Source organism: Seriola aureovittata, chromosome 1 (assembly GCF_021018895.1).
Source record: "Seriola aureovittata isolate HTS-2021-v1 ecotype China chromosome 1, ASM2101889v1, whole genome shotgun sequence".
NCBI lineage: Eukaryota > Metazoa > Chordata > Actinopteri > Carangiformes > Carangidae > Seriola > Seriola aureovittata.
In genome coordinates this window covers 22,772,113-22,793,111 of record NC_079364.1, presented here as the reverse complement: position 1 = coordinate 22,793,111, position 20,999 = coordinate 22,772,113, and the positions used below count along the sequence as shown (strand labels likewise).

General features: G+C 42.0%; 1 protein-coding gene across 1 annotated transcript in view; it reads left to right on the top strand.

Moving 5' to 3' along the window:
- The first annotated feature begins 439 nt into the window (after positions 1-439).
- atosa (atos homolog A) overlaps positions 440-20,999 on the top strand; it is a 30,121-nt gene continuing 9,561 nt past the window's right edge. The window contains exons 1-2 of the mRNA XM_056374593.1: positions 440-1,725; positions 19,964-20,148. Of these exons, the coding sequence (XP_056230568.1) occupies positions 1,695-1,725; positions 19,964-20,148 (216 nt within the window). The 5' untranslated portion in view covers positions 440-1,694. The remainder of the gene's footprint in view (positions 1,726-19,963; positions 20,149-20,999) is intronic.

Sequence of the window (20,999 nt, the reverse complement as noted above, 5' to 3'; positions counted from 1 at the left end):
TTACTGCAGATGTCTTTTGTCTATTGAAACAAAGAGGACGGTTTATTTCTATGAATATACACGAGCGACAAAAGTTTATTTAATTTTAGAAGCCAAAATAATGTATTAAATTAATCCCTATAGCTAGAGTCATTGTCTGGTGCATTTGCCAGGAACTTGTCTCTCGACCAGTCAGGACTTTGTGCTGCAACATATAATAGCGTTAACACACACGATCTTTGGCTTCACACGAGCCAACCAAGCCAGAACAAAATGTTCACCACGGAAAAAGACGAACGCTCACGTGCGCACGTGAACGCGCACCGAATTCCACTGACCAATCAGCTTACGGAGAGTATAGCTCATCTCTTGTTTGTTCCCTTCACCCTACTCGGACGCCCGCTGCCAATAATGAGACATAACAGTGGAGAAACAAATTCAGATCGAGGTTGTCATTTTTTCTAATCTGTCTTCAATCAAACACGGCGCGTCCTCCCTGTAGAAGTTTTGGTACCACTTCTAAGTTGGCGGTTGCTATGGCTGCGAGTTCATACGAGGCTGGCAGAGAGGGAAGTGACGAGCGGGGCTGTTGTTGGGACACGTGACTGGAGCTGCACTGATCTGTTTTGACAAGCAGCAGGGAGGGAAGTGAGGAGGGGAGGCAGACTGTAAGCATCACGACCAGGAGCACTCACTGTTCCTTTCATCTGCATTTCGCCTGAATATTATTAGTATCGACCTAGTCGTGTAGTTTCATTGGTCGGATGGCCTGTCAGCGGTAAAACAGCGACTGATACTTAGTTAACGCTCGTGGAAAACGTTGCGGTCGTTACCGAAGCGTTGCAGCAGAGAGTCGGGCTGTTTGTTTGAAAAGTTTTAATGAAGATCACAAAGGAAGTCGGTACAGGTGGCGTCTCTAACGTTAAGTAGATGGCGACTGTTCGAGAGCTGTGGACGGACAGAAAGCGGAGCATATCCGCCTGATATCGTCGGTAAACATTTCGTGAGAAGAATGATACGCTAAATATGCTCTCGTCGTAGCAGAAAATACCGAGACCGTCCGTCATCGGCATCGGTGTTTGTAGCTGAGCTGTGGCTACCTGCACTACACTGGGGGTTGGGATGTTTGCGATGTTGTCGTCACCCGCAGACGCTTAACAACTCAGTAACGATAAGGTTAATTGGTTGAGTTTGCTACCTAGCTAACACTGCTGAGTTAGCAGGCGTCCGCTCAGGCAGGAGTGTTGTGAGGAGCCAGCGTTACATGAGAGGGGACTCAGAAATGCATCGCGATGTAACTATGGTTCAGGTGGTGTAATCTGAGACGGGCTGTAAGAGTAGCCAGCTTGCTAGTTATATTACTAGTAGTCAGATTGGTTACTCGCTAGCAAGCAGATTGACAACTCCAGTACCTGAAGCCAACTATAACTGGCATTCGCGATCAGCTGTCTTTGTGTTAGTCAGTTGGACAATACAGTGCGACTCGATGGAAGCGTACAGTAGCATGCTAACAAAGCAATGCTTTGTTGTTGGATAGGGGCCGCTGGCACCAACACAGGCTTCACAGCTGATATTATTGCTTAGCTAATACAGCAGGTCTCAGTCACAGAGGGTTTGGGGGGTGCAGACACCGTTGTGCTACTGTCAAAGGCTGTGTGTGATAGAAAAAAAGAGAAGACTGAGAAAACCCTGAAAGAGACCCTGACGACAACCTGATGACACTGGACAACATGAAGCCCGAGCGAGGTACGTGGGGCATCACAAACACACACACACGCACACATCTCTGGGGTGGACTTGATGGTCAGTGTGTGGGGCAAGCTGTCCAATTCCAGCTTTAGTGGACTGACTGTACCCATTCCCCTGAGAGAAGAATCAGGCCAGGGAATGATGTAACAGCTGGTCAGCCTGGTCACTGGTTATGTGAATTAACAAAACCTGACCCGAATAAATGAGGGCATGTACATACAACACACATTTGCTGCTCTAGATTTGGATGTTAACACAAATGTCAGCTGTTTTTTTTCCCAATTTTTTGACTCAATGTGTAAACTGCAAGATCTTGTCATGCCAAATACCATTCCGTTTTCTGGTTGCTCATGTTTTGATAGTCTCATGCACAGGGATGCTGCAAAATGCTCTTGACACCCACCCTGTTGTGGAAATAAGGCTCCTGCCTTATGCTCTGCAACCTGTTTACATGTCGCTGTATCTGCAGCAAGAGGTAAAACAGGGACAGAGGGGACACCCTTGTTTGTTTCTGTGTGATTATGCTAATTTGACCATTGCAATAATTTGTGAAGGGTCTCTCAATACCTTAATCTCTGCTCTGACAAATGACAATTACTGTTGTATGAGCTCATAAAATAAATGATTCACTTAGTGATTGATTGTACATGGTTGTTTGTGATCCAGTGTAAATGATGCCTTGATTTGATGTCAACAACACAATAGCACCATACTTGGAAGTGCGAAGAGCCACTGTTCTCAGCCATGATGAGATTAGCTGCAGTCAATCAGGGATAGTCTGTTTGTTTGTCTAGGTTATGAAACAGCAGTCAGGCTGCTGACTGGCCAGAGTGGGATCTTCCGTAGAGCACAATATACTGGTAATGGGACTCCACAACACACAGTAAACACGTGCCCTATATGGGCCTAGACGTTTAACCCTAGCCTTGCCTTGCTTGTAGGATCCTTTATATAGAAGCACTGACACAAGACTTCTGTGTGATGCAACTGGCCAGAGTAAAGGGCACATTGACTGACACTGTACAATGTAATTATAGCCTAATAATGAAGCATAACATTCTGGGTCAACAGTGAACAGCAAATGGCAACACTGCTGTTGTGTTTTCTGGTATTGGTTGGGGTAATGGCCCTCAAATTGGGGGATATTGAAATGATTATAACCAAATTTTCTACGTAGTCCTGCCTTGTATGAGCCAAAAAGATTGAGAACTGTTGGCCTGAGGCACATTAGTACAGCACATCTGTTTTTCACCCTTCATGGATTGTCACCATGTCAGGTTGGCTTGCTCACTGTCATGTTCTAATTGTGAAAACTTGTGCCAATAGAAGCTGTTCCACAGCAGTAGCTCCCTCTTTGACTGGCAGATACTGCGGTGCTATTGTTATTTGGAACATACTGTACCATTCCTGTGGTGGAGATACCAGATTGCTTATAGGCCAGATACCTTCCTTCTTTTGCCTCGCTCCTCTCAGAGAGAGGGACTGCAGTGGTGAGAGGAGCTGTTTACTTAGTAGCCTGGACCATATCAAGGCCGAGTTAAGCACAGATCAGTCAGTTTCACTGCTCTTCACCTGCTGGGGTGAGAGTTCCTTTGAGAGCCTAGCTATTTTATGTTTAAGGGGGAGAGCTGAACAAGTCCAGACATGTGCATCTAACACTAACACTCTTGTGACAAGCTTCATAGGCTGTGACCTCCTGATCAGGTGGGTGTGAAAAGTCAAGCCAAGACTTTGGGTGGGTTATGAGGTGATAGAATCACAGTGTAGCCCACCATACTTTGGCTTTAGCTCCACTTTTAGCACCTTGAGGGGGCAATATGGGCACTTGTAATGCTGAAATCCAACAGTACAGATCAGTGTCTGCACTGATGTTGACCTTAATAAATAGATCCTATCTCAGGCTAATGTGTCCAATCCATATTAAGTACACATACACTAAGAAAGTGATGTCTTGTTTACAGCCTCATTTCTTTACAGTTAGAAGAATGATCCTAATTCGTTTGATGATACGATGATGGAGAGAGATTTAAAACTGAAAAACAAAGAAGAGCACTGGTATCAGTTGGGATCCCTTTGTCAGCTAATACCCTGAGTTTAGATGTCAGAATTGGTATCCAGAGAAAAAAAATAGCATCATGAAGACTTTTGTGTTTCAGATGAACAGAATTTTCTGCGAAGTTCAGGCAGCATCTCTTTGTGGCACTTTGTGAACCATGCTTTGTTATAAAGGTAGAAAAGGAGCACTTATGTTACACTCAGGGGCCTAACCAGAGTCATCTGACCCCCTTGTTTTTCTGTGAGTTGAGCTGTGAGTCAGGATGGTGTGTGCGGGTGTGAGGAGAGAGTGAGTGTTGCAGAGAGTACACAACAGATTGCTGTTGGCCTTAATAAGCGATGTACCGTTGAACCATGTGGCTCAACTGACAGCTTTTAACAGGTCCCATAAAGAGCAGCTATGGAAAACTCAGGACCTGTTTACACTAGTTGGGCAAAACATAGGTTGTTGTATCAGGTTTCAAACGGTGTGGTTGAGCTGGGTTTTATTTGTATCCTTAAAGACATAATTTTTTTAATGGTTTGTTATCTAAATATGTAGAAGATAAAAGCTTGATTCAAGACCACACTGGAATTGTTTACATCTTAAAAATAGACTGTTTTGGCTCAACTGTGTTCATCTTCACAACCAGATCAGTGAACAAAGAAGACTTTGCATTAGATGGTTATATGAGGTCATATGGTGAAATGTCTGAGTATAGAGCTAAGAATGGTGTGACTTAGTGCTTCCTCCTTAAAAACCTCAACCACAGCTCTCATTCTCTCCCGCTGTCAGACACAGTTTAAACAATATAGACAGAGATGACCTCAGAGCTAGTAATGTTGGAGAGACTCAGTCAGCTGGCAATCCTCAGCGCTGTGCTCCCGCTCCTGCTCCCTGTAATGTTATTTGGTGTGTTAGTATGGCAGTGCTTCCTGTTTGGAGACATTAGTCCCTGGAGGAGGAGTTGAATAATGTCCACTCTCCCCACATATACACACACACACACACACACACAAACACACACACAAAACTTACTCCACTGCCTGCCTTCTGCCGTGCGCTCAGTTGGATTACAGCTGCCCTGAGATGTCCCAGACACATGCCAGCGGATCAGGGTATACACTCTCACTGACAAGAGACCCAGATAACAAAGAGTGACATACACTGTTGTCCCGTACAGCACCTGCTTAGCCCTGTGTTGTCTTTGCCTCCTCCTTGACGGTGATTTACCCCATGCTGTAGCAGGAGTTAGCCACAACAGGTGCTCTCTTGTTTTACTCCCCTCGCACAGTTGGACTCCATCTGTATCTTTTTTTTTTTTTCTTTTTTTCTTTTTTTTGAGTGACTAATTTTTCTCTGTTCTCATGTTTTTTTTTTTTTTAGCAAATTCACAACTAATGTTGACTGATAGTACTATATTTTTGTGATTCGCAAATTATATATCATCACTTATTGGAATTGGAATTGGACACTAACATTAATTTTGTATTGGAGAGGCCAGTGAATTGATATTCATTTAAAAAGCCGAATAATTTAATAGTTTTTTCTCTCACTTAAAGGTATTCATGTTTAGGTACAAAGCTGTACAATCGGTATTGATTTTATCAACTAGCTTAAGTCAACATAAGTGCTTCTATGTATTTCCTTTTCTATACAGCACCACAGCCATTTGCTGACCCAGCTCCACTCAAAGTGGTTATTGGACTCCCCATTGTACAGCGAGATTCAGAGCTGCCTCTCACAATGAATACCAATACTTTGTAGGCATTCAGCTGTGAGTTACTATCCTGGCCCCCAGAGTAATCAGCCTAAATCAATGCTGTTGTGACAGGTTGGACTGTAAGTAGCCTAGCCTTGCCTAGCCGATGTAAGGGATTGGACAACCAGTGCTCCCAGTCCAGTAATGCTCTTACATAATGCTGGAACATTTTATTTAGCACGCTAGCCCTCCATCAGGACACATGTAGATGTGCACTGTTATGCTATACGGATACATATATACTATATATGTGTATATACATACATATATACATATATACATATATATACATATATATATATATATATATATATATATATATATATATATATATATATACACACATATATATATATATATATATATATATATATATAATATATATATATATATATATATATACACATATATATATATATAATATATATATATATATATATATATATATATATACATATACATATATAGTTTTAATGCTTAAGGTCACTAAAGTCATATTGAGTTGTGTTCACACTTGCACAGACATAGACATAAAAGCAAGTGTATATATTTAGTACAGCTACTCCGTATTAAGGCACAGTGTTAACAAGCTATATGGACACACAAAAATACACCATCCAGACTTGGACCGGCTGAAGCAGCATGGGTCGTATTTCTGCTGCCAGGGTGCCACTGAGCCAGTGATGTCATTGCTTCTTTTTTTCGTCACATCCACCCGCCCCTGTGGTTCCTCATAGCCAACCAGCAGCCAGCTCTGTAGGAACAGGAAGAGCCATCTGGACATGGTGTTTTTTCTTGGTGGGGGTGGTGTTGTGGTGGGACAATATCTGTGTCTCTTTTTTCCTCTGTATCACAATTTGTTTGTCTTTATTTCGGTGTGGCTTTGGTGTATGAAGTTTGTGTTCTGTCGTACTTTTGTATTTCTTCCTTAAGGTGTCTGTAGGTCTCATCAAGGTCTGAATTGATTAATTAAAATGAAGGCCTTAAAAAATTTAATTTCCTCATGTTCTTTTTTTAATAAAACCACATTTTTTTACTAGCGTTTAAATTAATGTTTAAAACACGCAGAACAGGGTTTGTACATTATTTAAACATTTTATGTGAACAAAGTAGCCAAATAAATATTATTGGGATTTTATATCCATGACAAATTAATTTCAGGTGTCCTTTTTATTGCATCCTTGCTTCCAACTTAGTATTAATTCTTGATGTGATCTGTGTTAAGCTGCAAATTCTGTTTGATTCACACACTTTGCACAGAAACCACCTAATAAAGAAACAAAGTTTCTTTGTCATGCTTCTACTATGCTTTTTATTTTTGCAACTGAGAAACCATAATGACAGCTTCCTGTTAATCTCAGCAAGTGTACATATTTAGTGCAGCTACTCCGTATTAAGGCGCAATGTATACAAATACACCATGCAGACTTGTTGCTGGACTGGCTGAAGAAGCATGGGTCATATTTCTGCTGCCAAGGTGCCACTAAGCCATTGGTGTTTACATAGGAGTATGTCGTGCTTATGGATGTGTGATTATTGTTTTTCTGCGAGCTTCGTGAGTTGGGAAATCCCTATACAGGCAATTTTGTCTCTCTATGACTTTGTAGTGAATCAATGTTCCGACTCCTTGCTCCAATGGTCTTCTTATACCTATTCTATTTTCCTCTCCTCTCATCTCCCCTCCTCCCTTTATCTCCCCTCTCCTCTGAGTTGCATCACATAGACCTACTGTAACAACTGATAATATCTAGAAAAAAAGCATTTTGACAGAAATACAGCTTGGTTTACTGACTATCAAAAACACAAGAATGAAACAGGTGATAGTAAGGCCTGACAGAATTATCTATATATTGATTCCTCAATAAATACATGTTGCAGATATGTATATTGCTATTGGCATGCATCTCAAATGAGGCTATAGGCCAGTTCACACAAACTTGCGCTGTTTTCTGAGCATTACTGGAGTGTGTTTAGTCTTTATACTTCTATTTAAAAGTTATTTTCCTTAAAATACTTCTTTTTTTTTTAATTCAGTTTCTGTTAAAAGCTAAATGTTGAATTATAAATTCTGTCGATGCCAGATATTGTATAAAAACATTACAAGCCCTCAACAGTGTTAATAGAGCACAACATTGGGGGAGTTAGTAATAAGGAAATAAAGAAGCTTGTGTTTTGTCTGATGTCACTGATTTATTAGAATCGTTAAATGCTAATATTGACTGATGGTCTAGATTGACTGTGAAGAGGCTGGAATCCTCGTCAGGTTTTAAGGTCTGTTACCAGACACCACACATCTTTGGTTGCAAAGGGTGTTACATAAGCAGCACTTTAATCAGGTTCCCGTACCACACACCTCTCGTCTGATCCCGTGTTCCCATGCTGACAGGTTGCTGTTGTGGTCTAGCACCAAAGAGGCCACCCTAGATCATTTACAATTGAAATGTCTGACACTAATATAAAGAGAGAATACCCCAAATAGAAGTTAGGTTGAAAAAAAAAATCTATTTTCTATCACTGTGTGCATTCATGCTGTGAGTTATCCCTAATACTAATTAATCAGGAGATATATAATAGAGATTCTGACGGGATAATTGATCTGTCCCTAATGTGACCTATTCTTTTAGAGTAATGGAATCATGGTTACACAAACGCACACACTACCAGTATCTGTTAACGGAGAGCACCTCGGGGGCTCATTGTGGAGGCGTGAAGCACATTGTTTATTAACAACAGCATGAGCTTAAGTTAATTTGAGACTCATCACAACTATCCCATTTCTTTTTCTCCACTGCCTCATCTCATCTCTCTCAGGCCAAGAACTGGTCTCAATATCGAGTGAGGCAATTCCAGAATCAGCATCTGTATTGCTTCATCCTCAAACCAAAGCAGCTGACAGTCTATCCTGTTTAACTAGGTTACTGTTCCTTTTTCCCCTTAATTTTAGAGGGTAGATTTCTGTGCTTGACGTATTACGTGGTTAATGTGTGCTGCTATTGGATCTGAGGTCGCAGAGCTGCTACTTTGTGTTTCAAAGGTGCTGACAAAACCAGGCTCTAAATGACAAATACATGAAGTTGAACAGTGAAAGGTGACAAGTACCCAAAAGCAAAGAAGGTGAAGAAGAACATTTTGTTGGCCTTTTGGGGCAGATGAATCATTCAGTCCAGCTTTACCAAGAATAAAGTGAGGTTTTTTTTCCAGTCATGTCAAGACTTTGGCCTTGTACTTCCTTGTTCCAAGCGGTTCATTCCAGTCACCAACCACCTCGATCTGCTTGTGCCACAACTGACACACTTTCCTCGTGGCCCTTGGAGCAAGGCTGCTTGGGTTTCTCAATTCGGACTCCACTTTCTAGAAATTGGCATCGACAGCACAGGAGAGGTCAAAAGCCAGTGTGTTCATGTTGGATAGGGTGGCTCTGGTTACAGAGAGAGGCTGGTTTGCCCTACTGCCCTAGTGTCCTGGACCCACCGGCATTCAGCTTAGATTTAGCAGATGGAGGGGATAGGGATTGGTTAAGGAGATCACATCCATGCACACAGTTAAATTTAAGGGCCAAAGTAGTACAGTATTTTGGAGGATAAAATTCTAATCTTAAATCGTCTTTTGAAAATCTTGATATTGTTTTCACCTTCTTGCAAATGCACCTGATAAAGAGATTTACTTTCTCTACCTTTTTATAAAATGAAAATGTGACAGTTGACTCGAAAATAAAAGTGTGTGGCTCAAGTGTGCATTGTTAAGGCTAGATTAGACAGGACTGCATGATTGTTGGCTCTACTGGGGCTTAGTAATTCCCACTTTGACCACCTTATCCAGTACTGCTGTATCCACTCTACTCCACGTTACATAACCGGCATTAGTTAGACAATGAGTTTGCAAAGGGCCGCTCTTGCCTGAATAACGAAAGCTTAGGGGGCCCAGCTACAGTATGTGCAAGGAAGGTCAAAAAGGGCACAGTGGAGGGCACAACAAACCTTAGGTGAGTGTGTCCGATGATCATTTTTCTGGCATTTCAGGAAAGATGAGAAGGAGATTAGTAGAAAGGTGTGATGAATTGTTTTGAACAAATAAATTTCACAAGCACATGGTCTACGCTTCAGTCCATTTCATGGATATTTTTTTTTTAATCTGAAGAAAGTTTACAGCACATAATATTTTTTTGATGTACATTATGCTTGACATTTACTTAAGACTAATGAATTTATACCTGGAAGCTGCCCAGTGCAACCAGTCTTCTACTTACAGCCACTGGGCAACTCATCTAGATAATGGGGGTTTAAGTACGTACTCAAGGACCTCAGTTGCTATGATTGTTGAAGATGAAGAGAGTGTACTGTATCTCATTGCTCATCTAAAATGTCGCAGCAGGTTTTGGATTTGAATTTACATCTTTGCGGTCAGTAGCAGGAAGAGAAAACGCAGATTTCCATCAGATTCAAAGGTTACACCAGATGATGTTACAGATCCTACCTGGTTAAAGCTGATCACTGAGATCGTCTGGCATAGTGAGTGGTTGCAATGAAATCCTACAGACTCTCTGTGCTCCTTCATCCACAGTTACCTAACCGTGATAGGCTACCATTGTTACGGGAGCTTTCATCATACATACTGACCTAATACTGTAAGAAGGCATGAACAGCACAGGTGATTTTAGAGGGATTTTTCTGCTTGAACTCAACAAAAGTTCACTGCAGTAAGTCAGTAAGTGTGGCTTTAAACTGAATGACCTAGTAATGCTGTAATACAACTACATTAGAAAATATTGTTATTTGTCTAGTTGCCTACAGACAGCCTAACATGTAAGTAGATCGTTTTTATTCATACCATTTTGGTTTTTCACAGTTTTAGCCATCAGAATGACTTTGCCTTGGTAACAATGACAGGAGTAATGGGGTTCTGGCACAACTTCACCTACTGGCAAGGTGTACAGACTAGGGAGACAGGCGTAACGTGAAAGAAGTTTTAATTAATAGACATGATTTATCATAAGCCTTAAATGACTTCTTCCACATCAGCTGAGATGAGTTTTGTCTGTTAAACACTTTTTTTTCTAGTGGCTCTGAGCTTGTTTACCATGTGACTTCATGAGTATGCGAGTTGCTCAGCTTCTAAACAACAGCTCTGTTTATCGCTGATAATAATGGGCATGAGAGAGAGGGCAAGGTGGTTTGTCAATCTGGGTCGAGTGAGTGAGTGTGTGTGTGTGTATTTGTTGGCTGTGGGAGAATAATAGCAGCTGAGTTCACAAAACAGAAGAAGGGTTCAGCTGGAACTGTACTAACGCCCCTCAGCCAATCAGGGCTTGTTGCTATGTGTGCTGTGAATCTGCCCCTTTGTGTTGCAGAGTGGGAGAGAGGGACACTCACACACACATGTCATAGATCCCGAGCCCAAAGTCTTGAAGACACATCTCAGTATATCAAGTGGGAGGAATATGGAAAAGTCTTGAGAGAGGAGCTCTTAGTCTAAATAACTAAAACACATACTTTATGGTGCTAAGTAGAAGTTGACAGATGATGTCCAAAGTTTATTTAAATATCGATGCTAAATTGAACCTGGATGATCCTTACCATTCTTTATGGTCTTTTGGCACAAACATGCCAGTTTCTTGGCAGACTTAGCCTCCATTTCCAGTGTTTTTTAATCTTGTAACACTCTGGCAGACAAAAACAGGAAAGGTGAGCTGGCAGTGACATGTGAGTCATGTTATAAAACGCTATGGAAACACAACTGACCCTGTTATTACAATTGAAGTTTAGCAGCAGCCCTTTGCTGCTTTACCATGGAACAGAAGATAAAGGAGGTGACATAAACACTCGGGCACACTCGGGACAACATACACACCTACACAGACACAAGAGAGAGCGTATGATCACATTAACAGCTTAACAGACAGAACAGCCTCAGTCTCAGTGTACAATACAAGGACATGGTATACAGTCAGAGCACAACAGACATGCTCTAACACAAAAAGTCATTTGCTGCATATACCCAGCGCACATCACCGCACACTCGCAGAGCACAACAGGAGCATTAATTGTCTTCAAACACTGTGATGTCAAGCTGCAGCTCACTGTCACATACAAAGACGCATATTGGTGCAGCTCATGCCTACACACCAGACACTCCTCAATGACTGTGACGGGAATGTTTAACAAAATGTCTCTGTTGCCTCGGCAACACTTGTCCATCTTTTTTTCTCGCCCTTTCTTCCCTGGTCAAGAGTTGTGATCGTTGATCACTGCTCCCCAGGCCATGTATCCCTCTTCCTTTGACGCAACACCTCCTTTTGTATTGGGGCTTTAAAAACGAAAACTTAGTTAATTGTGTCTTCAATCATATTGCAGTTTCTGCTTTCACAGGAAATGTAGCAATATTAAAAACATTTAACGCCCCCACAGGTGCGTTGTATAAGTGGATGTTTTGTTTAAATTTATCAATGCCGTCAGCTTGTTTGATATTATGTCTCTGCAATATGATTCTGGCGTTTGCTTGTGCAGTAGCTTGTGGCCCAGGAATATGACCAATTTTAACTCTGGAATAGCTGTGGTTGTCAATTAGCTATGTGTTAATTGGCGCTAGTTAGGAAAGTGTGGGAGTTAATCATTTTTTTAATTTTATTTTGAAATAATCAAGGATATCTGTAGCTGCTGACGATAACTCAACTGCTCCAAATGTACTGCTCCAAGCTGTATTAATTAACATTAATTTAGCTGTTACCAATGGGCATTACTCGTCTATCTACATGTTTTCATCATGGGAAGTTGAATACACAATGTGCTCGGAGCCATGACAACACCATTGCTAGACAGTTGACAACAAGAATAAACACCACAAGACTTCTCCAGGGTCTGTTGTCAAAAATGGAGACTGATTAATATTTTCTGTCTTTCAGTGCCATTGTAAGGAACCTGAGAACAATTGACAGCAGCAGTTGTTCTGATAAACACCAGCTTAACTTCAGATCCCATGGAACACTGGCTGGAAAAGCACTGGATAAAATCAGAAAAGCAAGCAGAAGCAGTATGAGAGCTGTTGTAGCAGCTCATAAGTTCTGCAGATACCATATGACCTGATTTCAATTGAGGGTGCAATGATTCAAATACAAAGTATTGATGGTGCTACGCTGGCTGTTTTGCGCTAAGTTAGACGGCAACAATGAACAGTGTCCAGATTTTCTTGGATCCAGTTCTTGGCTGGCACTTGTGTCCTTGATATTTTGCACAGGAAATCTGAACCCTAACCAGAAATTTAATTGGATTGGATTTAAGGTATAAAACATTTTTGGTAACTGACTGGCTAAATGTCAGAATTCCTTCTAGTAATGTTACATAAGCACTGCAGGTCCTGAATAGCTGATTTATGGCAATGGAAAGTCAGAACACGGAAGTCAGAAGGGTTAAGTTTTGCTCTCGTGCATATTTCTGGGGACACAGCGTATTTGGACCCACAGTCTTGTGACGTGCTCATGGAAATAGAGAGTTGGTAAGGAAAAGTGAAAGTAAGCAGTTGCAATCCTTCACATGTATAGGGAAAGATGATATAGTTTAGTTGGTCTTGCAGACCAGCTGGTCTCCAAATATAGTCAGACTGCAGAACTGGCCATGGAACAGAAAAGACGGCATTGCAAACAATTCCCATGGTGGTAGAAATGCAGTTGCCAGAGCTGCTGACACTTCAGATCTGCCACCTGCTTTGCTACCAGTGCATTTAAATACTTTAAAACTTGCTCTGTGCTTTCATAATCTGGGGATAGCCAAATAGTTAACATCAGGCAACCTTCAAAAGCCCAGCCCAGTGTTGGATTTTGGGGGAGCCCCTTTGTAGTTTTCAGATAATCCATGAGTTATCTGCGTTATGCTTTGGGAAGGGTTAGCTTAGCTTACTAGCTATAGTATGTAGATATTCAAAGGAGTGCAGTGTGGCATATGTGTCAGCATTTAAGCATCTAACTTGTGCCTGCTGGAACTTTTCTCACGATCTTGCAATTACTTTTATCACTCCATAGTTTATGACTTCAGGCAGTCGCTGCAGTAGCCCTTTTTTTGCTGGCAGACACCATCACAAAGTCATCAAGTACTTGATTGTAGGAATTTACACTTTGAAATAAGAGAGAGAGAGAAAAACAGAAAATGAGAGCTACCAAGTTGTGTCTATATTTATCTCACCGGGGGCTGCAGTAAGGAGATTTAGCATGGAAGAACTGTCTGTGTAATCTCCCATCCTGCCTCCATATAGACATTATAGAAGTGCAGCTGTGTGTTTGTACATATGTGTGTGTTAGGGCTGCAAAATTCTTGATAAATGAGAATCACATTTTCCTCCCTCAGAATTAAGTGTTTGTCTTGATGAGGAAAAAAAAAATTGCCTCTGTAATCTTTTTGAGCGTAGGAGAATTTGACAAGTACTGTGATGTACTGCTTTATTCAGTGCACCCGCAGTGCATCATATCGTATTCTGTGGTGACATTTCCTTTGATTGTTGGTGTTGGTTGGTGTTGCAATCATTGGCAAAGCAGTATGAACTGTACAAATGTTCTTTTGACTATCATCTTCGAATGCAACAAAGAGTATGACCCCTTTTTCAGTAGGAGCAAAGCAGAACTGGTGTTAAGTTTACATTTGTCTCCTTCTCCTCTCACTCTACCTATATACAGTTCAAGTGATGTGATGCAGTCTTGACATTTGTTGATGCAACTTAGGGACAAATAACGAGTTCTTGGTACCCTGGTAATGCATACATGGCAGAACATGTCATGTAAGAACGATAATACTATTGCATAATGGTATGCATTAAATGGCAGTAGAAATATCACATGGCTGCAATGTGTATTGGCACTATATGTATACTTCCGCCCATCCATATTTGCACATCCACACACAATTCAAGGTCATGTCATTACAACATCACAGTCTTCTTATTATATATCTAATTATAATTTAATGTGTTGAGCGCTCTTAACACAGAGTGGTGATTACAAGGTGCGAGTGCCGAAAAAAGCAGTGACTTTGAGTTGTTTCCCATCTACAACATCCACTGCTGTACCTGATCAGAATGAGGAACTTTCAGCAGGGAACATTGAACCTTCACTGTTTTGTTCCATGCAGTAGGAGCTAGATATCATTGTGTGTTAAGCTGACACACCTCAGCAAGCTCAGCAGACTGCCTCCACTGCTGCACAGAAACTGCCTGGAAATGCCCTTCAGACACACATACACACACACATACACACACACGCCCTCCCAGCAGGCTAGTTATCTAGAGTCTGCAGGTCCTAAAAAATGAAATCATATTAACTTAAGACCTCAAGAAAACAGGGAGACCAAAAAAGCATTTTCTCAGAAATCTGAAATATCCTCTGATGTCCTTTCTGTATTTTTTTTCATTAAGAAATGGGTACAGTATTACAGACTTTTGTTCTCTTGGTTTTATTATTTATTCATTTTGAGAAAACTGACTCGTCCCCACTGGAGCACTTAGGGCTTTAGTGTCTTGCTCAGGGGAACAGGAGCTGTGGACAGCTATTCATTTACTTTCACAACCAGTCTGGGCGTTTAAACTGGATCAAAGCAGTAACAATAGCTTTGTAGCATTCTTTAAATTGTCTGAATTTTTTTACTTGTTTAAGTTAATTTAAATATTAGGTGTGGATATTTTATACAACGAGACAAGTTCCAAGTCAGTGGAATATTTTTAAACTAATTTTCTTTGTTTCTGTCTTCTGTCTTCTGTATCTCTGTCTGTCTCGATGCCTTACTGTCTTATCTGTTTAGTCTGATTTTGTCAGTATTGCAAAAGATGCATTATGCTCTCATGAAGCCTTAAGGTTTGTTTAAGAAATGTCAAGAAAAGTGCAGCAGCCAAGTCAGAATTTGTTCAGTTTTGTGATACAACAGTATGTTGTATATTTTCTAAAATACTCTGATGTGAAACATCTGTCCACCACAATCCGCCAGACTGGTCATGAATGCTTAGTAACTCACCAGGTAGATCGCATGAGTGTTTACCTCAGTGGCCTGGGTTAAACTCCAGCCTGGGCCCTTTGCTACATGTCTCCCCCCTCCTGTTACCCTCTATTGACTCTATCCAATTTAAAAAAAAAAAAATTAAAAAAAGCAGAAATGCCAAAAAATAAAAACCAGCTGATGGAAATGTCATCTAATTTGCCCTTTTTTAACTCTGCAAGGTTTCAGACATTTGCATGAAATTCACATTGACAGACAGTTAACTGGAAGCACTGCTAATACGACATCCTGTCTGCCTTTGTTGAACTAACTGTGCGCGTTTCCTATCTGTCCTTTAGAATACTCAGCTGTTTTGTCCAATATCAGCCTAGACCGTCTGTTTCTCTCTGAAGTATGTCTCGTCTCTCCCCTCCCTGAAGTATTATTATCTTATATTATCTGTGTGTGTAACACTCAAGATTTTGATAACCAGTAGCCCAGCTGTTTTTTTGGGGGGTTTTTTGTCTCCACTCTCCTAACACACATCACTGAGGTATGAGGAAAGGCTAGAAAGACTCCAGTAGTGCTCTTTGGGTGAAACTTGGTCATAAACAAATGACACATGTAGAGTGCAGCACTGCCTGAGCAGAGGAGGATGGGATTGGTTTTTGCCACTTTGGGTACTTACATAGCATGCAAATTAGCTGCGAGTGTGTGTGTGTTAATGTGTGTACGTATGTGTGTGTGGAGAGCAGTGCAGCTTTTGCTACAGAAAGATAGCCAGCCACGCAGTGATTGTGTGGCCACAGTTCACGGATTAATGGGTCATCTTATCTGAATGTGTGATTGTGTCGCTCAGTCACTTTATGTCTGTCTCTCCCTCTCTCTCTCCTGTCTTCAACAACATTCAGGATCATAATCACTGTCATAACCAGGCGAGAGTGCACAGGAATCTGTTTTTTTTTTTATACAATACATAGAAGAGCAACACAAAAACCACACACAAACAGCTCATTTGCCTCTCTGACAGGGTTTAGGTAATGATGAATCATACTAAAGTGCATGTCAGTGTTTAACACTATGTTAGATACTAAGGTTGACCCCTCCACTCCTGACCTGGGGGCCTTTTTCCATCCCACATGACTCTATACTGATCTGTTGGCCCGAGGGCATGGAGGCAGCTGAGAGGTGTGTGTGTGTGTGTGTGTGTGCGTGCGTGCGTGCGTGCGTGCGTGCGTGCGTGCGTGCGTGTGTTCTTATACAGGCCGAACCAGCCGATCTGTAGGCGGGTATCCAGCTGCACTCGGTGGCAGGCGGTCACAGGTCTAATAATAAGATGCCTGAATCCAAAACCAACCTGTTACGTAATTCACATCACACATTATCGGGAGACGGAGGAGAGGTCACATGCACATAGAAAAGAGAAGGATCAGTGTTCCATTATGTGTCATGTATTTAAGTTTGGATCCGTAAAGTGGAGGATGTATCACCAAAGCTTCTTATTTAAACACCGGACTTAAATCTGATTATGTTGATGATTGAAATGTTTTCTGTTTGTATTTCTTAAGTAGTGCTAGTAGCTGCTCTGGTACTTCTCTAACTGAATGCAAGGGGACTAGTAGAGAAAGAGAGGAGAGCAAGGAGAGATGTCTCACAAACACATGAATTCAAACGTTCAAACATAAATTGATGAGAGACGGATTTCACATTTAAAGAGGTGGAGGGGCAGGAATGAATCTGTCACGGTCCAGTGGGAAAGGGAGGAGGGAGAGGGGGAGGAGGGCGAGGAAAAGGAAGGATTGAACATTGAACCCCGCTTGTAAGGCTTGATTGGTAAACAACGTGGATTGTTACATAAATTCCCAAATTTGTACCAAAGGCAGGATTAAAGGGAGGTGATCTGCCCGTAACGAGTTTAGCGTCCTGCATCAGGCTGAAACAACAACTCCTCTGTTTTTCTTCCCCTTGATAATCATTTTGTTTTTTTTATCATTTTAAGTCATATGTTAAGTGTACCTCTCTTCTTTCATATCTGTGAAAAGTTTTTTTTCCTTCTCTGGCTTTTTTTGTGTCGTTCTGCATCCTGATCACTTTCAAGTCTCCATTTAGGCTGTGTTTCTTTGTCCTGTGCTTCATAGGAATGTTCTATTCAGGCATGACGCCCTAAAGAATGACAGCTCTCATCTATGCGTACACAGGGTGGGCCCCTTAACTAAATCCGCCATCACTAGTCCTTTGTCCTGCGCTGCACATGTGTGTATGTTGCTGTGTGTGTCTGTGTGTTTTGTGTGTCTTCAGTGGGTTCATGTGTTTTGGTGATGGTGAGTTTGTTTGTCACTGTGCCTCTGTTTGTTGGTGTTCATGTGTGTTTTTGTCCTGTTGGTCGTGTTTTTAAATGTATGTGTTCCTGGGTTTGGTTTTCCTAGAAAGCAGCAATCTGACACCCAATGTGCACACATGATTGGGTCTCTGTGTGTGCGTGTGTGTGTGCATGTGTAAGGGGGGTTAGGGTAGCACTCCGTTCCTCAGAGGCTGTTTTCCCCTTGCTCCATTAATCACTCTTTTACTTCCCTCCCTTCATCCATCCATGCTTCCTTCCTCTTTTGCTCCTTGCCTCCCTCACAAAGTGTACCTTTAGCCCAAATCCAATGACAGCATCTTCCTTTCCCAGTACAGACTGGGTTTGTACCTTAACCCAAGTCCTCGACTGTAATCCAGTACATTCAAGCCAACCATCACGTAAAGGCTCAGGAAATAAACCCTGTGACCTTGAATCTTGACCTTTGTTGTATATTACTCCCTCTCTCCTGTCCCTCGCTGTCTTTCGCTCTCTTGCTGTTGGTCTCTCCCTTTGTTTCCCATTCCGGCCCATATAGAAGAGGAGATTGTCCCTGAATATAGCCTCCCTCTCCATCTCTTTCACCCTGCACGTATTCAGCCTACAGCTGGCTAACAGACCCCCTTCATCCCCTCCCTCCTTCGTCATGTTTTGTGTTGGAGTGCGCCTCTCTCCACGTGCAGCAGCAGCTCAAAGGCATGTAGGAGGAGTTCCCTGAGAGGAATGTGCGTGACTGGCTGGCTGGCAGCAATACAGACACACACACACACACACACACACACACACACACACACACACACACACACACACACACACAACACACACACACACACACACACACACACACACACACACACACACACACACACACACAGCAGCAGCAGCAGCTTATAGCTCACACTTCTGCAGAGCCAGCTGAGAGGGACTCTATTCTAGCCAGCCCTGCTCTGATGGGAGGAGGACAGGGTGTGTGCATGTGTATGTGTTCTTGTAGGGGACCTGAGGACCAAAATTATCAAAAAAATTAAAAAAGCATGTAGTCGTGACTCCAATTTAAATGAAGGCGGGGGGGGGGGGGGGGGGGGGGGGGGGTTTGAGATTGTCAGCCAGGCAGCTTCTGTACAGCAGTGTGTTTGCTTGCGTGCTGTGAAGAAAGAAAGTTGCAATTCTCAGCGCTGCTGTGTATCAGCTGACCTCCTGCGGGATTCTGGGAGTTTTCTCTGGAGGAGTACAAGAGATAGACAGCCAAGACAGGCTCCTCAACCCTCTGCTAAAAATATCCCAGTTTAGATCTTAGCGTCAATTATAACACAAACAGATCAGGGTTTGGTTAATGTTGCTGTGGCAGTAGACAAACACATGAGCCACAGCCGCAGATTAGTAGCATTTGACTGGTGACCTAATACACAACAGCCCCCATCAGACCCTTGTAGAAAAGACACAATAAATTCAGTTGTTGTCCCTATCAGTAGTCTTTCCACTTCTGTGTAACTGCTAATTTGAACAGTGTCGGAGGGGAATACTCTATTCGTCAACAGTGACGATTCAGCCCTACTCTGTCCTGTCAGCCCTGTCCAACCCCACCCTACCAAAACTGGTGGAGAACTGGGTAGTGCAGCATAACTTAATTATTTCTGTCCTGTATTGTCCTCATGTATCGAGGTGAGTTTTTGTTTGTACAATTTTTGTCAGTGAGTGTGAATGATGTTAATATCAGTGCTGTCTGTGCTGGTGTGTGTTTGTGTGTTGGTGAGTGTGTGTTTGTGTTAGTGCTGTATAAGAGAGAACAGACAGTGTGTGGCTTCACCCCTGAGCTCAGCTGACATGGAAGGTCTAAATATATTCCTTTGAAGCAGTCAAACTAGAAAACTTGTCATCCGCTGCCTTCCCCCACACCCCTTCTCTAAACAAGCTTTTCTAGCCAAAGTTAAATAGCCACATGCACTTAAACAGAAACCTAAACAATGACATTCAGGCATTCATGTGTTTATTGTGGCAATACAGGTTATTTTCTAATTGCATTTCTATTTCCCCAACATCAGTCACAGGAGGGGAAAATTCACACCCAGCAGAGCCTCCAGTTGGATCCTTGTTTTCTCTCTAGGTCTGAAGCAAAAGAATATGCTGACCTTCTTTTTCTCTGCCTTGTCTAGATGCAACGGAGGAATTTTTCGAGTATGATGCGGAGGAGTTCCTGGTGTTCCTGACCTTACTTATCACAGAGGGAAGGACACCAGAATATTCTGTGAAGGGCAGGACCGAGGGGCTGCACTGTCCGCCGGCCCAGTCGGCCATGCCGCCTCTTCACAAGCACGAATGCAGTGACAAACTGCCCCAGGTAGCACATGTGAACACACATCTGTGTACACAGTCTCTCTTGTCTTCTCTCTAGTAAGCGTGAACAGAAGCCAGTCTCTTCTAGTTTTACTAGAGGTTGTTGCTGCTTCATTTGCGTCATTAAAGTCATGAGCGTTAAGTGAGGCCCAAAACAGGATGCACATTTGATGTATTCTTTATTGGAGATGTTAGTAATAATTATATATTTTCTATAATTTTAACAACATAGCTGGAACTAAGTATCCAACCTTCACTGATCTGAATGTTTAAAATGAAATACAGTTCAGCAACAAACTACAGCCTCTGAAATGACAATAAAGTTGAATCCACATCTCCTTGAAACAATTCTAACCATAGACTGTATATAAAGATGGACGTAGCCTCCTAGACGTCACCCACAGGTTTCTAAAGAGGAGTTTTGAAGCTCAGAGTGGGCTGCTCCACCAACGTCATGGCAGTACCTGACTCTGCCTAACTCCTGGCTAATACAAAAGTGGGCAAAGAGGTGGGGAGTGTGCTCCACACTTTGGTGCATGCCAGCTTTATAAATAAAAAATATATATTGGCAAGCACACGCTGCTTTTAGCGTCGTTGGCACAGCAGGGTGTCTGGATGTCTTGCTCAAAAGCTAACCCAAGGCTAATTCATTTTCTGGCTTTCTGCTAGTTAACGGGCAAAGCTAACAAGCCAAGTATGGTGAGTACAGACACAGATACCTGCTAATTAGTGCTAACAGATAAATAAAAAAATACTAGAATTTACCTCACCTCAAAATACAGGAGCACAAACTTCCTTTTATGTTTTGTTAGTCAATGAACATCTCAACAAGCCATATTATCTGTTCGATATTTG